This window comes from Carassius gibelio, chromosome B16, assembly GCF_023724105.1.
Source record: "Carassius gibelio isolate Cgi1373 ecotype wild population from Czech Republic chromosome B16, carGib1.2-hapl.c, whole genome shotgun sequence".
NCBI lineage: Eukaryota > Metazoa > Chordata > Actinopteri > Cypriniformes > Cyprinidae > Carassius > Carassius gibelio.
The window spans coordinates 18206268-18230449 of NC_068411.1; the positions used below are offsets into that span (position 1 = coordinate 18206268).

Genomic DNA, 24182 nt, shown 5'->3' on the forward strand with positions numbered 1-24182 from the left:
GCAAGGCTGCATTTATTTGATCAAAATTAATTGATTCCTCCAATGGCAACGCTGAATTTTCAGCAGTCGTTAGTCTTCAGTGTCACATGATCCTTCAGAAGTCAATCTTAATATTCTGATGTGGTTGTCAAGAAACATTTGTAATGATTATTTATTGCACTTATTTGAAATAAGTTTTGTAACATAAATGACTGTTGCTCATTTGAATGCATCCTTGCTGAATAAACAGTAGAATTTCCTGCATAAAGAATCTTTTAAATGGTAATTTATATGACTTTATTCAGCTGAACACAAAAGACATTTTGAAGAATGTCGGGAATCAAACAACATTGGAGCCCATTTATTTTTCCCAAGCTTTAAGATTTTTATCAAACAATTCTATACAACATGATATTGGAAGTGACCAAAAGCTGTGATTTCAGTGTCTCCTGTTGTCCTCTTCCATCATCTCTGTGACCTGGCTATCCACCAGACCATCCTCATCAACATCCTGATCCTCTTTGTCCTCTTTTTGAAGGCTTCTGGACAACAGAAAATCCTTAGGAGTGATATCATTATCCTTCATCCATTTGGACCTTTTCTTCTTTTTCTCTATGAGTTTCTGCTTCCTAATATCTGCAAGCATATCCAGCTGCTCTTGTGTCAGTCCTCCTCCAGCAGCAGGACTCTGTGTGAGAGAGTCTCTCGGCCCCTTCTCTCGTTTATAGGCTTCGATCTGTTTGTGCAGAGCATCGTGATCGACACCAAACAAAACGGCTCTTGTGTTGTCTTCAGATTCCATCAGCTGCAGTTTGGCCCTGTGGAAGATTGAACAAATTAGAAATCAATAAAAAAAAATTACTTTTATTAGAACTAAATTCTTCATACCCGACATCGTTGGTGGATAAATGATTCATGTTATCTTCATCTGGACCGAAATCTGCTTTCTTGAGAAGGTTTTCAATCTAATTAGAAAAAGAAAAATTCTACATAAGACATTCCATCTTTTATCACTGTAAAGTCTATCGTTGTTACCTCAGTTACAGCAGCATACTGTTTATCTCTGATAAAAACCACAGGTGGAACATTGCCAAGGATTTGGTGAGAGATCAGAAGGTGCCTGAAAAATGTAATAAGTCAAATTATGGAATTCTTTTGACAACTTCTTAAAACTACAGTAAAATATATTATGATAAATACATACCGTATACGAGGAGCACATTTATTTAAAGCCTGCTGAATATGGCTGTCTTGCTCAGCTGACAGACTCGTCTTCCAGTATATTCGACAAGCAGAGAAATCTGGTGATAGTGAAACCTTGTGTGGACAAGACGACAGTTTAGGGAAGTACTGTAAAAAACAAAAAATCCTAATTTTCATGTCATTCCAAAACTATATTTTTTCCTATCCTTACAATGGACATATTAAAAATATATCTAATTTTGTATTTAGCAGAGGTAAATGGTCACACAGGTTTGGAATAGCATGAGTGATGACAGAATGTTCATTTTTGGGTATACTATAATTTTAATTATTAAATATTTGTGGTTAATTATGGTAAGGAATTTTGAAGGAAGTGCGTTTAGCCTACTTTGGAAATCTGCACATTGTAGACACTGATCTCGGAGTTGAGCTCATAGGAGCTCAGTAAGTCTACCACTGCTTTGTAGATGATGATGTTGAGAGTCCTCACACGAACACTGTCCTCTTTATTTCGCTTGGTTGCTTTCAGAAAGCCAGGCTGACTCAGGGCTGAGGCCTGGACGGGAAAAAAATGTGTAAAAGACCAGCAAAGTCAGTCATGCTGCTTACAGAGTCAACACAGCTTAGTTGTTTACATTTGCGCTATTTTGAAAGAGTATACAGTACTGAAAAAGACAATTCATAAAATAAAGAATTCTTACCTGCAGAGGAGATTCATACCATTGTTTTTTCCTGTAAAGAACGATAATATCATGCAACATTATAGTCAAAACTGCCTTAAATCTATTTATTAATTATACAAACCGAGACTCACTTCTTTTTGGCCAGCATCTTCATCAGTTTATTGCCCCCAGACAGACAGGCTGAGCTATGAACACTAACGTTACTTTCTTTCAGCACACCAGCCCTGGACAAGCCCTGTGTCTCTGGTCGTGCTGTCATTTTATAGATCACGCTTGTTAATGCCGTCGTAAATCGACTAAATGTGCATTCTTTAGAGCAAACAACTCTTTTGACAGCCAGCATGATCACCAGCTTAGTATATCCTTGCACTCAAGCTACAGTTTTATCATCATCGTCTACATTTGTCTGAGGGCGAAGGCTGAAGTAGTTGAACCCAGATCGAGTCGATCGACGACACGACAGATTGTCTCTTTCTCAGGTGCATTTCAAGTGCAAGTTTTTGTTTTTATTTCTTTTCATTTTCTCCATAGGGATTTTTTTAGTCTTAGGTTGCATGAACTAAAACAATTAGCTAAGAGGCGAATGCCAACATTAAAGACATTTATGATAAAACATAAGACAAAAGTACAAGATTTGGTGAGGAGGTAAAGATTTATTTGGGTAATATGGTTTTTCAACAGGAATTTCACTGTTGATTATTTAAATAATATTTTTACATATATAAAATATGAATAATGCAGGCTGATAGATTCAACAAAAGCATATATCATTGATTTACAACTTCATAGTCACAGTAGATCTGTCCTTAAAAGTTTAGAAGTTTGAAGCATGTTTTTAGGATTGTCTGATTCCTCAAGCATTTATATTCACGTTCTGGTTCTTGTGACAACTGTAGCCTTCATAGCAACCTGTTAACAACTAAAAAAAAAAAAAAAAATTACTGAAATTTAAGAAGCAGTTTCAGTCTTGACCATGTATAATAAATGTAATGACAAATTATAAAGTAAACATATAAAATACCTATAAGTTGATTATAAAGAAAATCCTGCTTGTTCAGTGAGTCACAACCAATTTATTTAGTAAACCACACATCTGTAATATTTAGTCACGTTTATTTCAAGAGGCAAATACAACTGCAAACTTTAAATAGGACATGGAGGCACTTGTCTTTTTCACGTCTGAAATAATTACAGTGTATTATATGAAGGTGGAAAAAAAGCATCCCTTCCAGTGATACAGCTTTGAATCGCAGCCTAATTTGCCAGTTAGTAGTAATAGTTGACCACGTCTTAATTTTCTGTACAGTTATAATATAAAATGTTAGAAGCAGAACTATTTCACTACAGACATCCCCAAATGTATATTACAAGTGAAAAAACAAACAGACAAACAAACAAATGTATGACTCTAATATAAAAGATGGGAAAGTGAGTGTTTTTTCTTGCAATAAAGATATGTAAACAAAACAACAACCAAAAATATTTTTAACATCATCATATGAACTATATACAACAATACAAAAACGTGGAGTGTAGAGTCTTTTCAGCATTGATGTAGGTTCCCCTTTTTTCCCAAATATACTAATGCCAAGAGGGAAACTATCTTATAAATGTGTAAATAACCATTTTGCAATGGTTTACATCCTAGTGTGAACATGCTGCATAAAAACATAATTCATCTAACAAACTGTTTAGCCATTTTTACAGAGGCTGTACCTCTGGGATGAAGAGGGCTTGTTCCATTTCATTCACATCCTCTTGTTTAACAGTTACCCCTGGGATATAGAGGTCATGTCCCATTTCACTCACATCCTCTTTTTTAACTGTGACAGGTACCCCTGGAATGAAGAGGTCATGTTTCATGTCCTTCATGTCGTCTTTTTTATCAGTTATCTGTGGAACGAGGCCGCCATGATTCACCTCGTCCAAGACCTTTTTTTTAACAGGCTTGACCTCTGGAATGAAGAGGTTGTGCTTCACCTTGTTCACTTCAATCATTTTGAACCCAAGACGTACGCAAACCCTCTTCTTCTGAATTGCTTTCAAGCACTTGGTGAGCTTGCTGTTAAAGTGAGCCTTTACGTCAGCCTTATTGATCCACAAACGGGATGCTAGCAGTTCGATTTCCGTCTTGGTTACGTACGGCTTTCTGTGGAAGTATAGCGAAAGGAAGTCTTTTCGGTCCTCAAATGATGTCTTCTCCATTCCCATTGGTTCCAAGACGAGCTTAACTGGAACTTCAGGGACTTCTTCCTTTGGAGATTTAGACTTCCTTCTCCTGTTCTTCGGAGTGATTACTTCTCTCTTTGGCTTGGCAATTTCAAGGCCGTCCTGACAGGCCACGTCTGAAGAACTGGCCGTCTGAGGAGAGTTACATAAATCACCATCAAGACGTTCCGTCGTATCTGGATTCAGTTGCCTCTCTGCTTCCTTGACGGGTTTGGGAGCACAACGGCACCGTTGCACGTGAATGGAGATTGTCTTTTGTGTCGATTTTTCTGCATACACCCCAAAACAATACATGCATTTGTATGCAGGCGTTTTTAGTATTGCATGAATGGTGGGAACGATGTGGTGTTTCGTTTGAAGATGGCTCTCGTAGTCCTCAGAGTTCTGGAGCTTTGCTTGGCAAAATGGGCAGGCGGTAGGCGCTGTCTTCAACGTTGTTGCATATTCTGCCTTGTCTGGATACATTTTTATGTACAGCTTTTCTTGAGAGCTGGTAACTAGTGCAAGGTTGAGCTCTCGGTTGTCAAGAAGATCTTTGGGCACATCTGTGTTCAGATTAAAAGTGTTGAACATGAGGTTCCCCTCGTCGTCACAGTCGAGACTAAACTGTTCTTTAATGAAATGCCGGTTTTCCTTGATTTTCAAACTGTGCTCTTTATTGGTGTGCTCCATGATCTGCTTGAAAGAATAGAACATCTGAGGGCAGAACAGACACTTCAAGCCATGCAACAAATGCTGGAAAATCCCCTGCTCTGTCAGTAAAATCTTGCACCTCAGGCACTTGACTGTGTGATTGTCATGTTTCTTTAAAAACGGCGCAATTACGGCCAACTCATTCGGCACAGAATTTCTATTTATCGCCCTCTGAACTGTGGGCATGAGACCCGCGGGCACCACTGCTGAATTAGTAGGTTGGCTGATCTGATTTTGCGTCAGTACCACTTGAGCGGGACCGCCGTGGACGGGAAGAGTGACTTGAACGGGTGCTAGAGTGTAGGTTGGGACACCATTCACTTTGTTGCCAGTGGGAATGAGACGCACGGACTGCGAGGCTATGAGGGGAGCTCTGGGAACCGACTGGTTCAGCTGAAGACCTTGAGGAACAAGAATTGGTGACCTTACACCCATTTCACCCGGGAGGTTGACCTGGACGCCAGGTGGAAGAAGAACCTGCTGTGCTTGATGGGTCTGCGGTAGCCTGGGCATGGCCATAGTGATAGGGACCGTCTTAGGTGCGCTCTGCCGCATGTTTGGCATCATCATATTGATCGGCATCCCACTGTGGGTCTGTGATTGCGGTGTGTTCTGAATAGCGGCAACAGTCGTGCCTGACAGTAAAGCTTGTGTTTGTGGGGACAAAAACATCTGCCCTGCACCAGGAGAGCAAAACAAAGCAGCTGTGCTGCTTGGGCCGGCCAGAAGAACAGTACCATTTCCATTTGCATGTTGCATCTGCTGTGGCACATAGTTCGGCCTTGCGAGCAACGTGACCTGTTGCATGGCTTTTGGAGCAAGGTTCAGCAGATTCTGTAGTCCAGCCATTTGGTTTGTGCAGTCTTTTTCGATTATACAAGGCATTATTTGCCAGTGCAGGTCTTTGTGCTTCTCTGAACTCAAAATGTGATAGAGTAAATGTTCAATGGTCTCTGCAGGCAGTTTGCACAACTTACAGTGATATTTCACTGAAGCGCCGTCACGTATCTGCTCACCATCAGTCTTTTGCTTACTGTCCGAGCCGAGCCCAAAGTAGCGATCCAGCATCGCAGCATAGTGGTTGACCAGGACGTGTTTCTTCATTACATATAGTAAAGAATCATGATAGCCACAGGTTGCGCATGTGTATCGGTCATCGGCAGCATCAGCGGAAACTGTAACCGACACGGTTTTCGGTGTGTGGGCCAAAGTGTGGCTAGGGTTGCTGTGAAGAGGTATACGATGGGTTTTTGATGGGAGCATGTGGAAAAACTGAATGTGTTGCTCTGTGACCTTCGGAGAGCTGACAAATGGGCAGTAGGGGCACATTAACAAACAGGCCACATCCAGATCTTTCCAGTGACAGCGATGGATGTGACTTCTGAATGTGGGTACTGACCGGCTGGAGTACCAACACAGACTGCAGCACAGAGCTTGGCTCCGGTATGGATACTGAGGAAAAAAAGTTATATCGGCATTAATATGACATAAAATAACATTTACAAATAGCGTGTACAATCTATAGATTAAGTTTAATCACCAACTTTAAAAAAAAACATTTGATTTTATTAAAAAAGACAAATGTTTTAACATTTTACAGAGCAACATATGTATACATAATCACCTTTCTTTTCTTTTTGCCAACATGACCATCAGTGAAATCATCCCATTCTGTGTTGTCAAAACTTGCATCACCAGCATCAAAACATTTGTATGTCTGTTGGAAATAAAGTCATTTTTTAATTAGCAGATATAACAGCATTTGTGTACGTTATCACTGATTTTGTAAAAAGACACACTAAAAATAAAAATAGTTTTATTGGGCTACATAAGACACATTTCTTATTAAGATTATATTTGTTATCATCTAGAACTCATTTAAACAATGTAAAAATGAATGGAGAGGAGCATGCAAAGTCAAATATGCAATATCAGTGTACACTGATAAATAATAATGATAATAAAAAAACACTAATCTCAGCTGATAATCAATATATTGTGCATTACCATTTTTGTCATTAAGGACCAATTAACAACATAACTCAATCTTCTGGTGAAGTGACGGACTTCTTTCTGGTGACACACACTGTACTTCTCCAATCATATGGTCTGTTTAAACTTCACCTCTTCCTTATAATCAACTCCGAGCTCGCATTCAGATCTGCTTCCATCAAATTTATAGCCAAAAAATAGAACTAAATCCCCGCCCTAGATTTTTTTTTTTTTTCAATAATCTGTTTCTGATGTACTCTACAATGTGGAAAATAAAGAGCCGTCTCTGTTACTTCGCAACTTTAATTTCTGAAACTTGTTATTTTTTGCCGATATCTAGTTTTTCTCTTGTTCTTTTGTAGTGACACTTTGAAAAGTGTTTTGAAATTACTGAAATACAGTGTCCTCCATAAACACTGAAACAGTAAGGACAATTGTTCTGTTTGCTGTGGGGTCAATAAATCTGTAAATATGATGACTACAGAATGTCACATTTTATTACTGGATGATTCAACACAAAGATGTTTTACCAGCTAAGAGGATCAGCACTTTTAGAGTTTCATCTCCCTATCTGATGTGAGCATAAGTATTGGAACAGTTGCCTCACAAGTCTTTTTAAGTGTTCAGCTGTGTCCTGGTGCATTCATTCTTCAGATATTAAGAGCAGGGAATGTGTCTTATCAGTTACATCCATAGATTTTGCATTCTAAGTCTTGCATTCGACGATGACACACACAAAACAGGATGAAGACGAGGAAGCCGACTCTGGAAGAAAAGCAAGCAATTTGGATGCTCAAAGAAAAGAGGAAGTCAATTAGAACTATAACAAAGGGCATGGAGAAATCAAGAGTTTGGAAACTACCGGTGACATCAGCAACCAACGACGACCTGATCAGCAGAGAAAAACAACAGTAGTTGATGACAGACAAATCATAAAAGCTGTGAAAATGAACGCTAAAATGCATGTCTGTAAAATCACCAACAACCTCCAGAAAGCTGTGGTGATGCTCTCTCAATCTACAGTCCACGGGAGAATTTGACACAGAATTACAGAAGCTACACAGCAAGACGCAAACCTCTGATCAGCACCAAACCTAGAAAGGCAAGATTCTTAAAAAATGTGAGCCAGTAGAGTTTTGGAACTGAGTTGATGAACTTGACTAAGTGTTTGGAAAGCAAAAGTGTGGAGAAAAAAAACAGAACTGCAAATGATCCTAAGCATACAACCTCATCTGTAAAGTTTGGTGGAGGTGGTGTCATGGCATGGGTATGAATGGCTGTCTCTAGAACAGGACCTCTTCATTTTAATGATGACTTAATGTATGATGGCAGTAGCAAAATGAATTTGGAAGGGTACAAACTCATCTTGGCTACCAATATTCAAGAAAATGCCACCAAACTCATTAGAAAGCACTTCATATTAGATCAGGACAAATGACCCAAAACACCCTGAAAGTTCAGTCAAGGACTTTATCAGGGCACAGGAAAGTCTTAGGTTGCCCAAATCAATCTCCAGATTTAAATCCGATTGAACATTAATTTCACCAGCTGAAGAGGAGACTAAAGACAGAAACTCCCCAAAACAAGCAACAGTTGGAATTGGCTGCATCGAAGTCTGGGGAAAAGCATTTCAAAGCATAAGACTGAGAGTCTGGTGATGTCTATGGGTTGCAGACTCACTGCTGTGATTGCATGCAAGGGATCTGCAAATAAATATTAGCTTTTAATCTTGTACATCTGCCTTAAATTAAACTGTTCCAATACTTATGCTCGCATCAAATAGTTGGATGAACTCTAAAAGTGCTGTCCTTTTTATTTGGTAAAACGTGTGTGTCAAAAGACCTAATAATAAAATGTGACATTCTGTAGTTTTGTCTCATATTCATCTTTTAATCATATTTGCAGATGTCTTGACTCCACAGCAGAGAAAGCTATTTTGCCTTTACTTTTCCAATACTTACGGAAGGCACTGTAATTTGGTAAAGTCAAACTAAAGCATACTGTAGTGAGAACTTGGGACAACTTCATACTGTATAATGCAGTTACCAAATAAACATCACCTTAAACGTCTGTCAGCCAATCAGAATCGAGCATTAACCAGATGCTGGAATAAACATAACCTAAGTTACCTCCAATAAATCTTGACACTGCTGCATCCCGATGTCACACAAAATATTTTTGACGCGTTTCCTTGGACGTCTGAGTTTTGTCAGATTCTTCACTGGAATTTGATACATTTTGCTGATCCTGTAAACGAAAACAGAAATATTACGAAACGTTGAACAGCCTGTCAAATCAATGCACTGCGCTTTTTAAACACCAAACTGTATTTGGCAAGAATCTAATGGACATTTAAGAGATCTCTAAATGAACATAGCCTATTATCGAGGCCTATAACATATTTATAATAAATACAGCTAACGTTAGTTGTAACTGTACCTAGCGAGATCTGTATTTCAAACCATCCTCGGACACATCATTATAATTTCCATTTTATAACCAGCCATGGATTTTAAGTAGTATTAAAGCAAGAAAGAAAAGAAACGACATATGTCATTCACAATCCGAACTGTATTAATGACTAAACCTGTATCTACCTCAGGTACTTCGGCACTGAACTGCGATTGAGTGGATGGGTGTCTGCGTGCGCCCGTTTTCTTCCGGCGTCACTGGAAGGCGCGCAGTACGGATTCGGCTACTTCATCGCGCGAAGCATCCGGGTTGCGCTCAATCCGCGTTCCTTGTTGCACTGGTGATCGTCTGCTGAAACCTGAACAGAGCGCAGGATTGCCCACTTTTGATTATCTCACTAAAACATCACCCCACTCCTGATGAAAAACATGGCGTACAGGAAGACAGGAAGTGACGTTTTCTGATTTACATATTGCATAGTGCAGATCCACCAATGGGAGAAAGATGGGCTGATCTTGCAAAGTTGATCAAAGTGATGGTCATTGGTAACTGGAATTAACCCATAACCCCATGGCTGGGGTCTTCACCTGTGAGTGATGTAGACACACCTGTGGCACAACAACACCTTCAGAGCTGCTTTATGGGAAGATGGATCGATGGATTCAAGTGTGACATGATGATGAGAAGGCAATATGAGTGCTGATTGTTGTCTATTATAATATAAAATGCTATTTAGAGGGTCTCTTGCATCAATGCTGATTTTGCCACAGCAGGTCAGTTCAGTTTAAAACTACTGAGTATTCACAAGTGCAATGAAGAACATGTATGCACCTAGAACAGATCTGCATAAGGACTATCACTAACGGACAAAGAATAGTATGGGAGGTCTATCCATTGGTCTCTGTGAATACAAGGACCTAAATGGGCCCCCAACGGTTTGAGAATAAATGTAAAACAACAGCACACTGCAAACTTCATTACAATCAAACCAGCCATCAACGTTTCACAGAATCCTTTTGTTGTCCATGTTACTTAATAAATGCACCTTTGAACTAAAAGGTATGGTTCACCCAAAGATGGCAATTAAACCCTTGCGTCATTTCAGATTTGTGTGAATTTTTTTATTTTGTGGAACATAAACAGAAGATATTTTAAGAAAAGTCTCAAGTGTTTCTCTTTGTCCATTCAATGGAAGTCAATGGTGACCAAAACGGTTTCTTCAAAATATCTTCTACAGAAGATATCAAATCGGTCAGGTTTGGAACAACATGAAGGTGAGTAAATATTGAGTTTTTATTTATGGTTGAACTATCCTTTTAGTTTAATAGAGTCTTGTGTTAGCTTTATTTGACCAGTGTTGTTCCGTGAATATAAAACTAGTGAGAAGAACAGCCAAACGGATAAACATTAAACAGGATGGCCCTTTGTGCTTACCATGATTGTGTCGGTATGGAAGATGTAGCTTTTTCCAAAACATATATTGATTTTATTTTTTCATGGACGAAGAGTTTATGGGATGCTTGTGGGGACCGTCTGTAACAGCAGCCAGCCATCAACCTGTAGCTGTCAGCTCCTCCTGGGAAAGCTCAGGCTGCTCCTGGACGAGGTCGATGAGGCCAGCAGGGGGAGCTCGTCCTGCGGTCTGTGTGAGTACCAGTGCCCTGATACAGTGATGACAGTGCTACAAAACACTATTAAGAAGTTATTTTAATGTATTGTAAGCATGTATGTTTATTTAATGCTTTGATCTAAAATTCAGTTTGTCTACACAGGCCTGGAGGAAGAGCACCAGATTCACTGTAGCTCAAATTGATAATGAGTTTTTAAAATAGGCTCATTTTCAGACTCTCCCAGAGTTAAACAGTTGGGTTTTACCGTTTACCGTCAAATCCATTCAGCTGATCTGCAGGAAATAGTCCCAGCTAGGAAACTTCCAATAAACCTATTTTCAGGTGCTGTGTAATATCACTGCACCTGCGGCACCCATGGTACGGCAGCAAAGTTCCTTGATTAATACGCCGGAATGAGAATATAGTTCCTAGCCATATCAGCCTCAAGACTTTTCATTTTCCGTACACAATAGATACAGAAGAGTCAAGTTTTAAATAGGAAAAATATAGAAACACTTTGGTCATTTTTTAGCGAGATGCTAACGGTCTAATCAGATTCAATGAACTATGCTAAGCTAAATGTGCAATCGTCAGACCCGAAGATCTGCTGAATGGATTAGAAAATGGTAAAACTCAACTGTTTTCAAATAAAAAGATGAAGCCTGCACACTGAGAACTACTGCTCCAGAAGAATTTAATTAATTAAGCTCAAGCAACGTTTCGACCTTCTAAGGACGAAACGTTGCTTGAGCTTAATTCATTAAATTCTTCTGGAGCAGTAGTTCTCAGTGTGCAGACTTCATTTTTTTATTTGATTATAGTATTCAGTTGTCTTGCACCTGCATCCTATTTGGATGTTTGGGATGTGCACACCATTTGTGTGTTATTAAAACTCAACTGTTTAACAGGGGAATTGGAAAATGACCCTATTTTCAATACGTGGAGTGTTCCTTTAAGAACAAAGAGCAAAGAAATCCAATAAATTACAACAAGCATCTATATTAAAAAATACTTAATTATACTAATTTTATGTTTGGATAAGAATGCAATTACACACAAATTACAAGTGCAATCATGCTGTAATGCAAATTTTGAAATGCATTCAGAAAATTTCCTTGATTGAGCTAATACAACACAATTCTTGAACAGACTTCATTTCATTTTGTGCAGTCAACTTTAATTGGTCAAAATAGATGTTTGATTAAGCAAACTGTGCTGGACTACATAATAAATGATAGAAATGTGTTGTGTGTAATAGGAATTTTCTAATATAATTACTTTTTTGTAAGAAAACATATGAGATAGATCTGGTAGAAAACAACACTAAGCACCAATTCATGAATCACCGATTCATGTGCTAATTAACTGAAAGAGATTCAACAATGTTAGTTTAACACATATATATTAACCTAAATTTATTGGGGTTTTCAGTTATTTTTGTTATACACAAAGTATTTGAGTAGAAGTGCATTTAATTAAATGTAAAAGTGTTGTATTTTCCAATTAATTTTATTAAATGCATAGCTCACCCAAAAGTTAAAAAAATTGCCTTAATTATTCAGCCTCGTGTAATTCCAAACTTCAGACTTTTACCATACAATTAAAGTCAACAGTCACCATTGATACCAAAGGTTTGATTAATAACATTTTTCAAAATGTCTTCATTTTTGTTCCAAATAAAAAAAACATACAGATTTGGGGGTCATATGAGGGTGATTGAATGTTGACAGAATTTGTAATTTAGATGAATGATCTAAGGCTTTTCAGAAAGTATTTCTATGATGGATAACAAAAAAAAAATTTCTTTACATGCAGTATCCACAGTAATCATAAAATTATCAGTAAAAACCTGACATGCAAGTAATTATATTATCGAGTAATTTATAAATTATAGTTCAAAAAAACATACAGATTTGGGGGTCATATGAGGGTGATTGAATGTTGACAGAATTTGTAATTTAGATGAATGATCTAAGGCTTTTCAGAAAGTATTTCTATGATGGATAACAAAAAAAAAATTTCTTTACATGCAGTATCCACAGTAATCATAAAATTATCAGTAAAAACCTGACATGCAAGTAATTATATTATCGAGTAATTTATAAATTATAGTTCAGAGTTGGGTGGTGCATTTTCGGTTTATCTTTTACAAAATAACAACAATTCCATCTTCCTCCATTGCCCCCTGGGGCAACAGTAAATGGCGACTCAGATCTACGTGCCACGTGTTTAGAATGTCATGGGTACTGGAGCTTTCCTGTCTGATGGCTGGATTACAGCCGAAATGCTGTTGGGAGGTCCGATGCCCGTGATGAGGGACGCTGTGGTCAGTGTGAGGTGTATGAGCAAGACAAGGCTGAGAGTGATAGGCTGCAGCCGAAATGAGCGAGTTGGCCCGTCTGGCAGCAACGTTGGGCCTGTAGCAAGTATTAACATACGGCTGAGAAGAATGAGAGGAGGCTGAAGAACCCGGATGTTGGGACAGGTGTTTGATGGGGCTCTCCACAAACACATCTGCATCCTCTTCGCTTTCAGAGCCATTACCTAAACCATAAGCTTTCATTAGCAAAGGTAGCCCTGGATAGCTTACGGAGTGTGTGCTATCAAAATAGTGTCCCGAGCTTGAGGAGCTGCAGCTTTTTCGCCTTATGTTGTTATGCTGGTTTGCAGGTTTCACTGTGATGATGAGGTTGTGGCTGTTTGCGATCATCATGTCAGTTACCTGATCCAAAGACTTCTGCGTAACATCAATGCCATTCACTTCCAGGACCTGGTCATTAATGGCCAGCAGTCCCGTGCAAGCCGCCAGTCCTCCGGGAACTATGCGGGAGATAAAGATGCCCGGAACCTTTTCCAAACCGTATGGAGTAACCCTGACAGTGGTACCATCACGAATGTAAAACCCCAGAGGTCTGTCCGAGCCCTGGCGATACAGACGCACCCTTCGGTGGCATTCTGGTATGATGTCCACGTCAATGATAGACGAAACAGGGCGGAAGTTCAGTGGCATGCTGATCTGGAATGGTGTTTTTCTCTGGCTGACAGATTTCTTTCGTTTTGTTGTATCTTCAGCAGCTGTGATAAACTGGTCAGCTTCCTCTGTAAAACAGTGTGGACAGAAAGCTGTATGAAGCATTTTCAGCAGTTCTGAAATTCTTAAATCAGATGATTATGATTATATTTTTAACTTATATTAAAACTGACTGAGAAGAGACTTTCTACCTGAATACAAAAATTTAACTGGTTACAATTTTAGCTTAAATTTTATTTATTTGCAATTATTCTTACGTTTACATTTATTTATTTTTTATTTCTGTTTATATTTATTCTTACATTATTTCCAGAATTATTTTCACATTACTGTGGAACTTCTAAGAGCTGTGATAGAGATCACATGAACCAGGACGGAAAGCTACAAGATAATCTTCTCAATCTGACAAACAAACACAAGGAAATACAAAGCAATTATACTCAAGTCCATGATTTCTAACAAGATAAATCCCTTCCCTTTCTTCATTTTTCTATTCCTTCTTCTTTAAGAAGCTCAGAAGGAAAACTGCCTTAAAAAAAGTCTTATTTTTTAAAGGCCTTAAGGTTTTAAAATTATTTATTCCATATAATGAAATATCCACAATTTATTTTCATTCAGAAAGATGTCTTGCTGTATAAGTATAAAAATTTATATCCATGCTATGTATTTGAAAAATAATGCCCTTTGGTACACATACATTATAATATTTAAGAGGAATAGAAAGAGTACATCAACGTGTGTGGAGCAGAGATTATTTAAAAGGAAATTAAAGATGTCTGTATTAATAGCTAGCCTCTTTTCCCTTCCCGTATACCTTGAAGCTGAATGAAGATACGCAGTAAAGATTGTGTGGAGGTCACAGCCTTGCAAAAGTTGTCATCATTATTGATGGGCAGCAGCTCTCCTTGGACATCCGCATATCCGATAAGGACATCCATTTGCCATAAGTGATGTAAACGCACAATGAGCCTGTGGAAGTCTTTATACCTGCCAGGCTCACAGCGGTCCAGGGAAAACCTCCGGAATTCTGCACCATACTGTAAAGAGAAGTGAAATTGTATGAAATTAATATAGGCACCTTGAAAACACAATATCACACTTGTATGCGTTACTGGACAAGAAGCTGTGAATGACCTGGGGCTGCATTCAGTCAGCTGAAACAATGGACATATTTTAGAAGTGAGCCGTTTCTGGATATTGTGTAGGTTTTGATTGTTTAAGCTATTGTTTTACAAAGGTATTTCCTTTCAGTCTAATAATACTTAAATAAGAGCGCCAAAATAACCAGTGAGACACTAATAAGACACTAAGACACGTTCTGTCAAATCTGAAGAATGTGTAATTCCAAAAAGATTTAATAAAGTCTCACATAGTAGTAAATACACAGGCTCCCGCCAGAAACAAAGTTATTGTATGGTTATATAATAAATGAAAGATACATGCTACAGATCAGTAGTCAGAATAAAAGTAGGCTACATGTCAACTTACTTTACTTTTCACCTCGAGGACCGAGCAGCACCGCAGAGACTGAGACTTTCTAAGCGCCCGGTTCATGTTGTCCGGTGAGCGGTCAACGAGCCACTAACCGACGACCACTCGGGTTTTGTTTGGCTCATGACAAAATAGCGTTACGTGTTCACACCACTGAAAACGCGGAAAAACAGGAGGAATGGCTTGTCAAAAGACGGGACAACACGGAAACTACGACACTGCCCAGGCAGTAGATTACAATATGTGTCTCTTATTATAAGACTTCTCTCTCTCTGTACACTGTATAAATAGAGGGACAGATAGATAAAAGTAAAATGTATATTCTAAAACGTAATACATTATCATGCAATCTTCCTATGTAAATACATAACATAAAAGTAACAAACAAAAATACGTACCTAATTGTTTTCCCTAAAATTCATATAATATAGAATGTGTGCTGTATAAAGTATGAAAAGACACCCACGCATAACTGTATTGTCAAGTTTATTTTTTATTAATTCTTTATCAGCATCATGATATTTTTTAATGGTCAGAAATCTGAGAGACAAAAAAAAAAAACATTTTATACTGTGCTGTTCAAATCTAACAAACACATCCTTTAATATCCTTTAGGCTACTGAATTAACATACACAAAGCATTTAAAAAATGACTCATATGCACAAACCACAAAACAAATGAAAAAGATTACTAAATCTATTAGTATTTCTATGTTTTGCTGGTTAAAAACAAAAGAGGAACAGATGGCTCTGTGTTCTGGCTCTATGCCTTGACTTCATCAGGAAGCTGGCCTCCAGTTACAGCGGCCAAGGCATTGGTCATCCACTCCACTGTGATCTGTGAGGTCTCCACGGTGTGGGTTCCTACATGACATTTGGGAAGGACAGCAGGGGATATGTATATAAACAAGAAGCATATCATTTATAACAACAACAACAAAAAACATTTAGGTTTGCAATTTATGAAGGTATTTCTGATGCAAAACAACTAAGCGTCTGTGACAGAGGAATTTGTAGTTGTAGAGAATAGCCACACATGTGTACCAGTAAATTTGAAGTCACAGATAAAAGTTGCAAACTTATAGATTCTTTTTCCTCTTCCACAAACATAATAGTTACACCTTTTCGAATCCTTCACAGCAGCTGCACAAATCTTATTCTACGAATCACAAATCAAGAAACTGGTAAGCTCACGTTTTGCTACTAATGCTGCGGTGAATATGGCGCAAAACCATAGACTGTATAAGTGCAAAACACATTCACACACACCTGCATAAAAAATGTAAAGTCACGGACACATTTTGTACATCCGCAAATCAGTATTTGAATTCTTGCAATGAGATGTGCACACTTGTAGAATGTTTTTTTTACATATATATATATACTTTTTTTCCCCTTGGATGCTTTTTCTAGCACAAACACAAGTGCATAATGACAATGGCATGAATCTGCTGCTACGAGTCTCAAAGCTGTTTTTCACTTACAAATGACAAGTTTAACACGCTCTCCGTTTTGCACCACAAATCACTTTTGCACCATGTCACACAGATATGTGGTGAAAAAGGGAGAGCATGTGACACTGCTATTCTATACAAGTGTGCAAATCTCATTGCAAGAATTCACATACTGATTTGCATATGTACAAAATGTTACTTCACATTTTTTTATGCAGGTGTGTGAATGTGTTTTGCACCATATTCACTGCAGCAACAGTAGCAAAACATGCGAGCATACCAGTTGATTTGTGATTTCGTAGAATAGGATTTGTGCACCTGCAGTGAAGGATTCAAGATGGTGTAGCTATTGTGTGGTGTTTGTGGAAAAGGAAAGAAAAAAGTTAGCAACATTTGTCTGTGACTTCAAATTTACTGGTACACATGTGTGGCTATTCTCTACAACTACAAATTCCACTGTCACAGACACTCAGTTATTTTGCACCAAAAATACCTTCATAGCAATTTGACTATCCTCCTTATAGTGATTTAAGCAAGTTTGTTTAACAAAAACATGCAGAGCAAAACAAACCACGGAAGTGGTTCGGGAAACATGACATCTAAAGCAGCAGCTCGTATAATTTTCTTCTTGAGAGCATCCACTAAAGCATCTTGGTCCACTACCAAGCCTACGACAAGGAAAGTAATTCTCAAACAGGGCTGCTTCTGTTTAATTGGATTGGTTTTTTTCCAGCCTATTACATTACCTCTGCTAATGTTGATAAAGGTGCTATTGGGTTTCATCATGGCAAACTGTTTGGCAGTAATCAGTTTGTGCGTCTGAGGGGACAGATTGACCAGCACCATGACCAAGTCTGACCTCTGTAACAGCTCCTTCATGCTTGCACAATATGTGGCCCCAGCTGCTCTCTCTTCAATCTCAGGCCTGAACATATAAAATGTTGTGAAATTAAATTAAAGTTTTACAGTTAGCCAATCTCATGTTAAAATATCCTGAACACAACCCATAAGGCCTTGTATAATTAAATATTATTCCAATCACAGACTCAGTATGTAACCTAGCTGAAAAGCACCATTGTAATTTTACACTACATTTTAAAAGGAATAATTGCAATATTGACAATATATGTTCATACACTATCTTTCACATTGGGGTGGGCAAGATGTTTTTATTAATGTTTCTGAAAGTTTCTTAAGCACCCCAAGGCTGCATTTATTTGAAAAAAAAAAAAAAAAAACTCCAGCAATATTAAAAAATATTACTTCAACTTAAAATATGTTTTTTTTTTTTGTAATTTATTCCTGTATAGCTGAATTTTCTGCAGCCAATTCTCCTGTCTTCAGTTTCACGTGATTCTTTAGAAATAATTTAAATATGAGGATCTGATGAACATTTCTCATTTTCATGAATTTTGAAAGCAGTTGTGCTGCTTCATTTTGTTTTGTGGAAAGGTTTTTGCAAGATTTAACAAAAGATTTTACAAAATACACAACATTTCACAGAATGTCTTTTGTAACATCTTACTCTCACTATTGGTCATTTTAATTCAACTTTAAATAAAAGCAAGTAAAAAAGAAAAGAAAAAAGAAACAGACTGACCTTGAACTTTTGACCAGTAGTGTATATCAGTGACTTTTTAATATTTTAAAGCAATGTCTAACTACTTCTTGTAGAAAATAAATAAATACAGAAAACTTTATGTATTATTCAAGCTGGTAAGAAGATGTTTAGTGACAGTGTGAATATTTCAATCCAACAGATTCACGTTCGATTCCTAAAAAACAAAACAAAAAAAAAACCAGAAGCCTGCTTAAACTGTTTACAAATCGTCTGTTGTCACGTTTCAGCATCGGAAAGTTTGACAGTTGCTGGTTACTCAATGATCAGAAGGGGGCGTTAGAAGCTCGTGAATTGTATTAGTTGACCATTTCTATCACAAGATTGAGTCAATGTAGGCCTAGCTGTGTGATGGACGTTGTTCGTGTTTTCACTTGTACTCAATTCCAGATTTGACTTTTTTTCACTAGCACTTTATAATAAAGCACTTGTATGCTTTGCTTTGACAACTTTATTATTTTGGTTTAGCTTACAGTAGTTAATTTTGTAGCCTATGTTTTATAGTAGATTAATGATAAAAATGAATCTATAATCTTTTAAAATATAAAATCATATCATATATTTATATTTAAAAAAAAACACACTATAACAATTAAACCGTGGTGATGAACCAATCATGTAAAGAGTAAATTTGCCTAAAATTATAATAATATTTTAAGGCCATAAATAAAATGTTGGAGGCTTTGACAGTTCGGAGGGACATCGCATTAATTCCAGAACTGTTAGTAAATGGCTATTAATGGCTGCAGCAGAGCCTCCATCTGCTTGAAATTCACATGTAGAGATTCAGCATCAGAAAAAATTAAAAAAATGTATTAAATATACTGAAGTGGAGTACATGTAGCAAGGTACATGTTTTCATTTCCACTGTCAAGGACACTAAATTCTTTTCTGAGCTATGATGTATTGTTTTAATGAACAAAGTGAGTCATAATTTGTTCATTTTCTGCATATTTCAGCATTGGCTACTCTAATACAATGGTGCCCGATGGATTCATGCTGAACACCCCAAGTCCATCTGCTACAGTTGAAGGTATGCCACAATAATGGTTCAAAACAACCATATCTGAGTGGTTATTTACCACACAAACACACATTGTATAGGGTCAACCTATTAGTTATTGATAATGGCAGATAAATAATCCAAATAAACTATAGTCATAATACCTTGTTATTATCGCGTTAACACATTAATTGATTATTTTTTATTATTATGAAAGTCAGTTGCTCACTGGCTTTGAATACAAATACAGTCAAATCATGGGTCACAGCAGGGGATGCTCCTAAACAAATTATTTAGGCTAAGCATCAGCATTCACAAACCACTGTCCACTGTTATTTTTAACAGAAAAGAATGCAACGAGCTCGTAATCACGACTCCATAAGTTGGAAACAGAAAGTTTCCGATAGCACGTGAACACAGCAGAGGAGCGCTTGCTCAGCACAGTGGAGTGCATTGTTTGTGCAACTTTGTAGTTTATTATTTTTAGTTGTATGGGACGCGGTGACACACATCCCTCTCACAATATATGACACGTCTATCGCTAAATAGCTTGTTTTATATTTAGTGTAGTTACATTAATTTTTAACTAAGTTAAGATTTACAAGAAGTATTTTAACTGCTACTATGTAAAAGGAAAACTGCTGTAAAAATCACCTTATTTTTAAGTGTTTGCAAACCAATTGTTATTGCACTTTTGTTCATATAGCAGTACTTTTAAATGAAGAAAAGCACAATACACTACTTTTGAATGCAATATTAGTTTTGTGCATATCAATCCGAATAATTCCAATTTATCGGAGATAATCATGCAATTAATCGTGGAGAAAAAAATATCCGTTGCCCAGCACTAATAAATACATTCTTTAAACATCTTACCAACTCTTACAGTAAACAATGCATACTGTGGATCTGAAGCAGATTAATCTCTACCAATCTGAACAGTGTCCTGTCTTTGTATGAAAACTACTTCCTTGAGAGTTTGCTTGGTTTGGCAATCAACCAAAAATCTTCTCTGTTCTGCTGAGCACTCCTCTTCAAAGTCTAGTGCTCCACAATTAGCCTACATCTCTGCTTCTGCCCCAGGGACAGGCATGTTTTAAAGTGATGAATTTATTCTCTTGCCAGCAGGGTGGCCCATTATAAGTGGTGAATTACAGCATTCATAGTCTACTTTAAACCATTTTTAAAAAATGGGAGAAAATACCAGACAAGTTCTTGTTTTGCAGACTTTAACAGGCTTGTGTTATTTAACAAATCTTAGAGTACTACAATGTTCCTCTTTTTAAAACTCAATAGACAAAAAAAAAAAAAAAAAAAAAAACACAGCATTCAGCCATAACCTCATGAATTCTAATGTATCCTAAATGTAGTGACTGTATATTCTCACTTAAAAGTCAGAATGTATGACATTTTTGAAAAATAACATACATCTTGAAAACTTTTTTTTTTCCTAGTGGTTCTACAGTGGTTTGATTATTTGTATCCCAAAACCATTACCAACTTCTTTCAGTTTGCTTTTCCTGTCTTTGGCATTTACAACTCTTGCCAAGATCTCTGGCGTAATGAAATGGGCACTTGTGCTGTGATATGCCCCTGATACTTCTTGAGGTTATTTTTAATGCTGTTCCAATTAAACAGGCCTATCTGCCCTCAGGCTCAGGCTGAATGATAACATTTCTGGTAGACAAACTTCAGCAGATCTTTAGCTGCGCCATCACAGGAATATCCTATCTTGCAATTTTTGCCAACTTAAAAAAATAAATAAAAAAGAATTCAAGAACCAAAGGAAAGGATATGGAAACAACAATATACATCTGAAACGTGAACTCTTGAGCACCCTTTACATTGTTATAAACATTATGGAGATGACACAGTCGCCCAACCATCCAATAAATAAATAAATATTTGAATTCTCTAATTCTAATATATAATTTCTCCTTTCTCTATTTTCTGTTGCGAATTGTTGGCTTTTTATGATAAATTGCTTGTGATTGTCCTCATTTGTAAATTGCTTTTGCTACTATCTAAATGAATCAATGTAAATGTAAACAATTTTTTGTTATAGAACTGTATATGATGCACGACTTTTTATTTGCAGCAACCCTGTTGTCTAATTCAAATCAATGACACATTGCACACTGTAATGGGGAAAAATACCCCATCAGTTTTATCCCCATATACTGGGATTGCTGATCAGGGTTTTTATTTTTAGAAATAATCCCTGGATTATCACAGAGAGGGGTTTGCTATAATCCTTAAAGACTCCTTGATTTCACCAACATTATCATTTACCATTACCAACTGTTATCATTTTATTTAAAGCAACATATAGGGGATACCTATACGTTGCTTTAAATAAAATGATAACAGTTGCTAGTTCTAGAAACCTATGGCCCTAAATGCATTATAGGTTTGCATGTGAATTGTATGTTTCTGTTCATAATTCACACTGATCCCATCAGTTAGAAATAATTTGTAACACCAAACTGAGTCTTATAAGACAATTTCGATTTTGACTCTTAGATCAAGAAGCATGGAAGTGATTTTATTTTTCATTGTTTGCAAACTGGTGACAATGAATGTTCTAATGTCATTCATGAAAATGTCAATCACCCAATCTTCATGACAATATAAATAACATATATATACATAAAGTATTTATTTTGTATACACATTGCACTTGTGGGCTAAATAACTATTATTATTTAGTCCCTTTCACGCGTCTTTGTTCCTCTGCACCTTCTTACTTGTTGCTAATTAATATTTGCAGCTCAGTCAAAAATACTTCGTGATAAGATTTATAATTCAGATGGCTGAAATAATGTTACAAGCATAGATTCGTGCAATCCTTCGTGGCAGGCTTTTTAAATGTGCCGCGAAACGTGCTGATGGTGAATGATAGGACGGAGTCTCCTATGAAAGACGCCACTAGGTCGCAGTAACATCGGTGCCATTGAGTTCACACAATATGAGGGAGCACAGCGGCAGCCAAAACCCAACTCTAGATTTTTCAAATTGGTGCGTTTGACTGTTTTGCACCCGCATAATGTAACAATAATCGATACATTACAACCTTCGCGAATGGCAGCCAGAAGCTGGCTTTTATTTTGACTGCAAGAATGTGGTGCGGGGAGCCCTGACAATACGCTGTTTAGCTTTCAAATGGAAGAAGATTGGCTCCTCCAGCTCATTTCGGTGGATATGTTGCCGTTGTTGTTTTTTTACACAGACGCTTTCTAATCGCCATGGATCTTCGGATTTGGATTCTTTTACCTCTTTGGTGTATTGAGCTGTGAAAAGAAGACAGGCTACGCTGATCGACCGGGATACAACATTCTCAGCCTACCTCGACATTTTGCTTCCAGGGATTTAAATAATCACGTGCTACAAACAACGGAAAGATTTTTTTTTTTTGTTTTTTTTTTTTTTTATAATCAGAATTTATGTGGCCGTCTGACCTTTAATGAATCCAATCTGGAAGGCAAAATGAATAGGGAAAGGCCGAAGAGAAATATCATTCAAAAGAAATTTGTAAGTGCAAATTTGACGTTTAATCCATTGCGTGACCATCGAATTCAGTGGCATCTGCCTCTTAATTTGCATTAATCACGTCGCTGTTGTCCCCCGTTTTAAGTTATCATCAGGTTTGTGACAGAATTAGGTCAGATGTTATAAACGACCAGTCCATGAACCATCTTCTATTTGAATTAGAGCTTAAGGACAGGGTGGCGATCCGTATCTTTCTGTTGACCCAAATAATGCATTGGTCTTTTGAAGTGTACCTTGTTACGTTTCGCATTTCCGGTGTCTGTGACATGTTACTATGTTGATTTCCACTGTCAGCTTTGTCATAGAGTAGCTCCAGTCGATGTAGACGACCGTCTCGCGACACTATAGCGTGGTCAGTTTGTTTGTCAGTGTGTGTGTTTGCGGTCGTCATTCTGTGAGTGTGTGTGTGTGTGTTTGTGTGTAGGGTGTTTTTTCAATGTCACGAGAACTTAGCTTGTCAAATTGTGGGCAGATGCTTGTATTGTGGTTAAGGCTGAGGTGGTTTACAGCCTGTCTCTGACCTCCTACTGGTTAGATACTGTAAGCAGACTGACCTCTTTATTATATATGTAAGATAAATGCTAAAACTGTGCCTCCTAGCCCTCCTGCTGTCACATAATCAGATGTGTTTGTTGTAGTCCAATTAAGTAATCGAGTCACGAATGATCAAACTCATCTCCAAGTGAGGTATTAGGGTCATTTCTCTTGTTTGGTCCATCAACCCTATATCTATTAAGTAATTCTGATCATTGGCATCCAAACCAAAGCTAAAGGTTGAAATAAAATACATTTGAACATTTTTACTATAAATAAATGGGTATAACGATATTATGATATAAATAAAACACAGACTTTTAGATAGGTGCCAAGGCTAAGGTCTATATGTATTACCTTTTCATCTGTGTATGTGTCATATTTATTTCTAACTATTACAATTTGTTATAGTTTAATTTTGTGTTTTTAAATATAAAAGAGAAATGGTTTAGACTTTGAAGACCTATTACTTAAACTTGCATCTATAGCAGCAGTTGTCAATCTTTTGCTTCCAAGGCCTCTTTTGTCCACAGCAATATCTGAAGGACCTCCTCTATGGTGTATTCTTTATATAATGCTTATGACATTTTATTCATTTATATTATTTTTTTCAGGTATTGAAATGACACTTAAAATGAGAATAACTCATATATCCAGGTTTTTCAAGATACATGGGAACAGTTCTGGAAAACCTGTTTTTA

General features: G+C 37.3%; 5 protein-coding genes across 5 annotated transcripts in view; 1 reads left to right on the forward strand and 4 right to left on the reverse strand.

Moving 5' to 3' along the window:
• Positions 1-262: 262 nt before the first annotated feature.
• rbfa (ribosome binding factor A) lies at positions 263-2424 on the reverse strand. The gene is made up of 7 exons (XM_052578818.1): positions 1997-2424; positions 1884-1914; positions 1571-1738; positions 1184-1296; positions 1015-1099; positions 868-944; positions 263-797 (listed from the first exon to the last, which is right to left on the reverse strand). Exons 1-7 carry the CDS (start codon positions 2206-2208, stop codon positions 419-421), a joined length of 1065 nt encoding a protein of 354 aa, XP_052434778.1. The 5' UTR covers positions 2209-2424; the 3' UTR covers positions 263-418.
• Positions 2425-2961: 537 nt separating this feature from the next.
• Positions 2962-9623, reverse strand: adnp2a (ADNP homeobox 2a). The gene is made up of 4 exons (XM_052578797.1): positions 9377-9623; positions 8909-9026; positions 6412-6504; positions 2962-6239 (listed from the first exon to the last, which is right to left on the reverse strand). Exons 2-4 carry the CDS (start codon positions 9014-9016, stop codon positions 3567-3569), a joined length of 2874 nt encoding a protein of 957 aa, XP_052434757.1. The 5' UTR covers positions 9017-9026; positions 9377-9623; the 3' UTR covers positions 2962-3566.
• Positions 9624-11956: 2333 nt separating this feature from the next.
• LOC127975054 (partitioning defective 6 homolog gamma) lies at positions 11957-15555 on the reverse strand. The gene is made up of 3 exons (XM_052578808.1): positions 15321-15555; positions 14647-14869; positions 11957-13900 (listed from the first exon to the last, which is right to left on the reverse strand). Exons 1-3 carry the CDS (start codon positions 15384-15386, stop codon positions 12948-12950), a joined length of 1242 nt encoding a protein of 413 aa, XP_052434768.1. The 5' UTR covers positions 15387-15555; the 3' UTR covers positions 11957-12947.
• A 361-nt stretch (positions 15556-15916) lies between these two features.
• On the reverse strand, positions 15917-23664 carry zgc:136493 (uncharacterized protein LOC692276 homolog). The gene is made up of 3 exons (XM_052578819.1): positions 23181-23664; positions 17524-17702; positions 15917-16187 (listed from the first exon to the last, which is right to left on the reverse strand). The coding sequence occupies exons 1-3, from the start codon at positions 23336-23338 to the stop codon at positions 16087-16089; spliced, it is 438 nt and encodes a 145-aa protein (XP_052434779.1). The 5' UTR covers positions 23339-23664; the 3' UTR covers positions 15917-16086.
• The window catches only part of LOC127975059 (protein Jumonji), a 42951-nt gene continuing 41099 nt past the window's right edge, over positions 22331-24182 (forward strand). The window contains exon 1 of the mRNA XM_052578820.1: positions 22331-22929. Coding sequence (XP_052434780.1) covers positions 22885-22929 — 45 coding nt within the window. The 5' untranslated portion in view covers positions 22331-22884. The remainder of the gene's footprint in view (positions 22930-24182) is intronic.

Bases quoted from the DNA above. Each gene is read 5' to 3' on its own strand.
- rbfa (XM_052578818.1), bottom strand. From the start codon at position 2,208: ATGCTGGCTGTCAAAAGAGTTGTTTGCTCTAAAGAATGCACATTTAGT. The intron at 1,915-1,996 runs GTGAGTCTCGGT...CGTTCTTTACAG, and splicing joins AAGATGCTGGCCAAAAAGAA to GAAAAAACAATGGTATGAAT. The intron at 945-1,014 runs GTAACAACGATA...TTTTCTAATTAG, and splicing joins AGTATGCTGCTGTAACTGAG to ATTGAAAACCTTCTCAAGAA.
- adnp2a (XM_052578797.1), bottom strand. From the start codon at position 9,016: ATGTATCAAATTCCAGTGAAGAATCTGACAAAACTCAGACGTCCAAGG. The intron at 6,505-8,908 runs GTAACTTAGGTT...TATTTCCAACAG, and splicing joins AGTGTCAAGATTTATTGGAG to ACATACAAATGTTTTGATGC. The intron at 6,240-6,411 runs GTGATTATGTAT...TTTTTTCCTCAG, and splicing joins TTGGCAAAAAGAAAAGAAAG to TATCCATACCGGAGCCAAGC.
- LOC127975054 (XM_052578808.1), bottom strand. From the start codon at position 15,386: ATGAACCGGGCGCTTAGAAAGTCTCAGTCTCTGCGGTGCTGCTCGGTC. The intron at 14,870-15,320 runs GTAAGTTGACAT...TTCTCTTTACAG, and splicing joins TCCTCGAGGTGAAAAGTAAA to TATGGTGCAGAATTCCGGAG. The intron at 13,901-14,646 runs GTATACGGGAAG...ACTGTTTTACAG, and splicing joins TATCTTCATTCAGCTTCAAG to AGGAAGCTGACCAGTTTATC.
- zgc:136493 (XM_052578819.1), bottom strand. From the start codon at position 23,338: ATGACGACCGCAAACACACACACTGACAAACAAACTGACCACGCTATA. The intron at 17,703-23,180 runs GTACACTTCAAA...TTATATGTTCAG, and splicing joins GAAATGCGAAACGTAACAAG to GCCTGAGATTGAAGAGAGAG. The intron at 16,188-17,523 runs GTAATGTAATAG...AATGTCATGTAG, and splicing joins CTTTATCAACATTAGCAGAG to GAACCCACACCGTGGAGACC.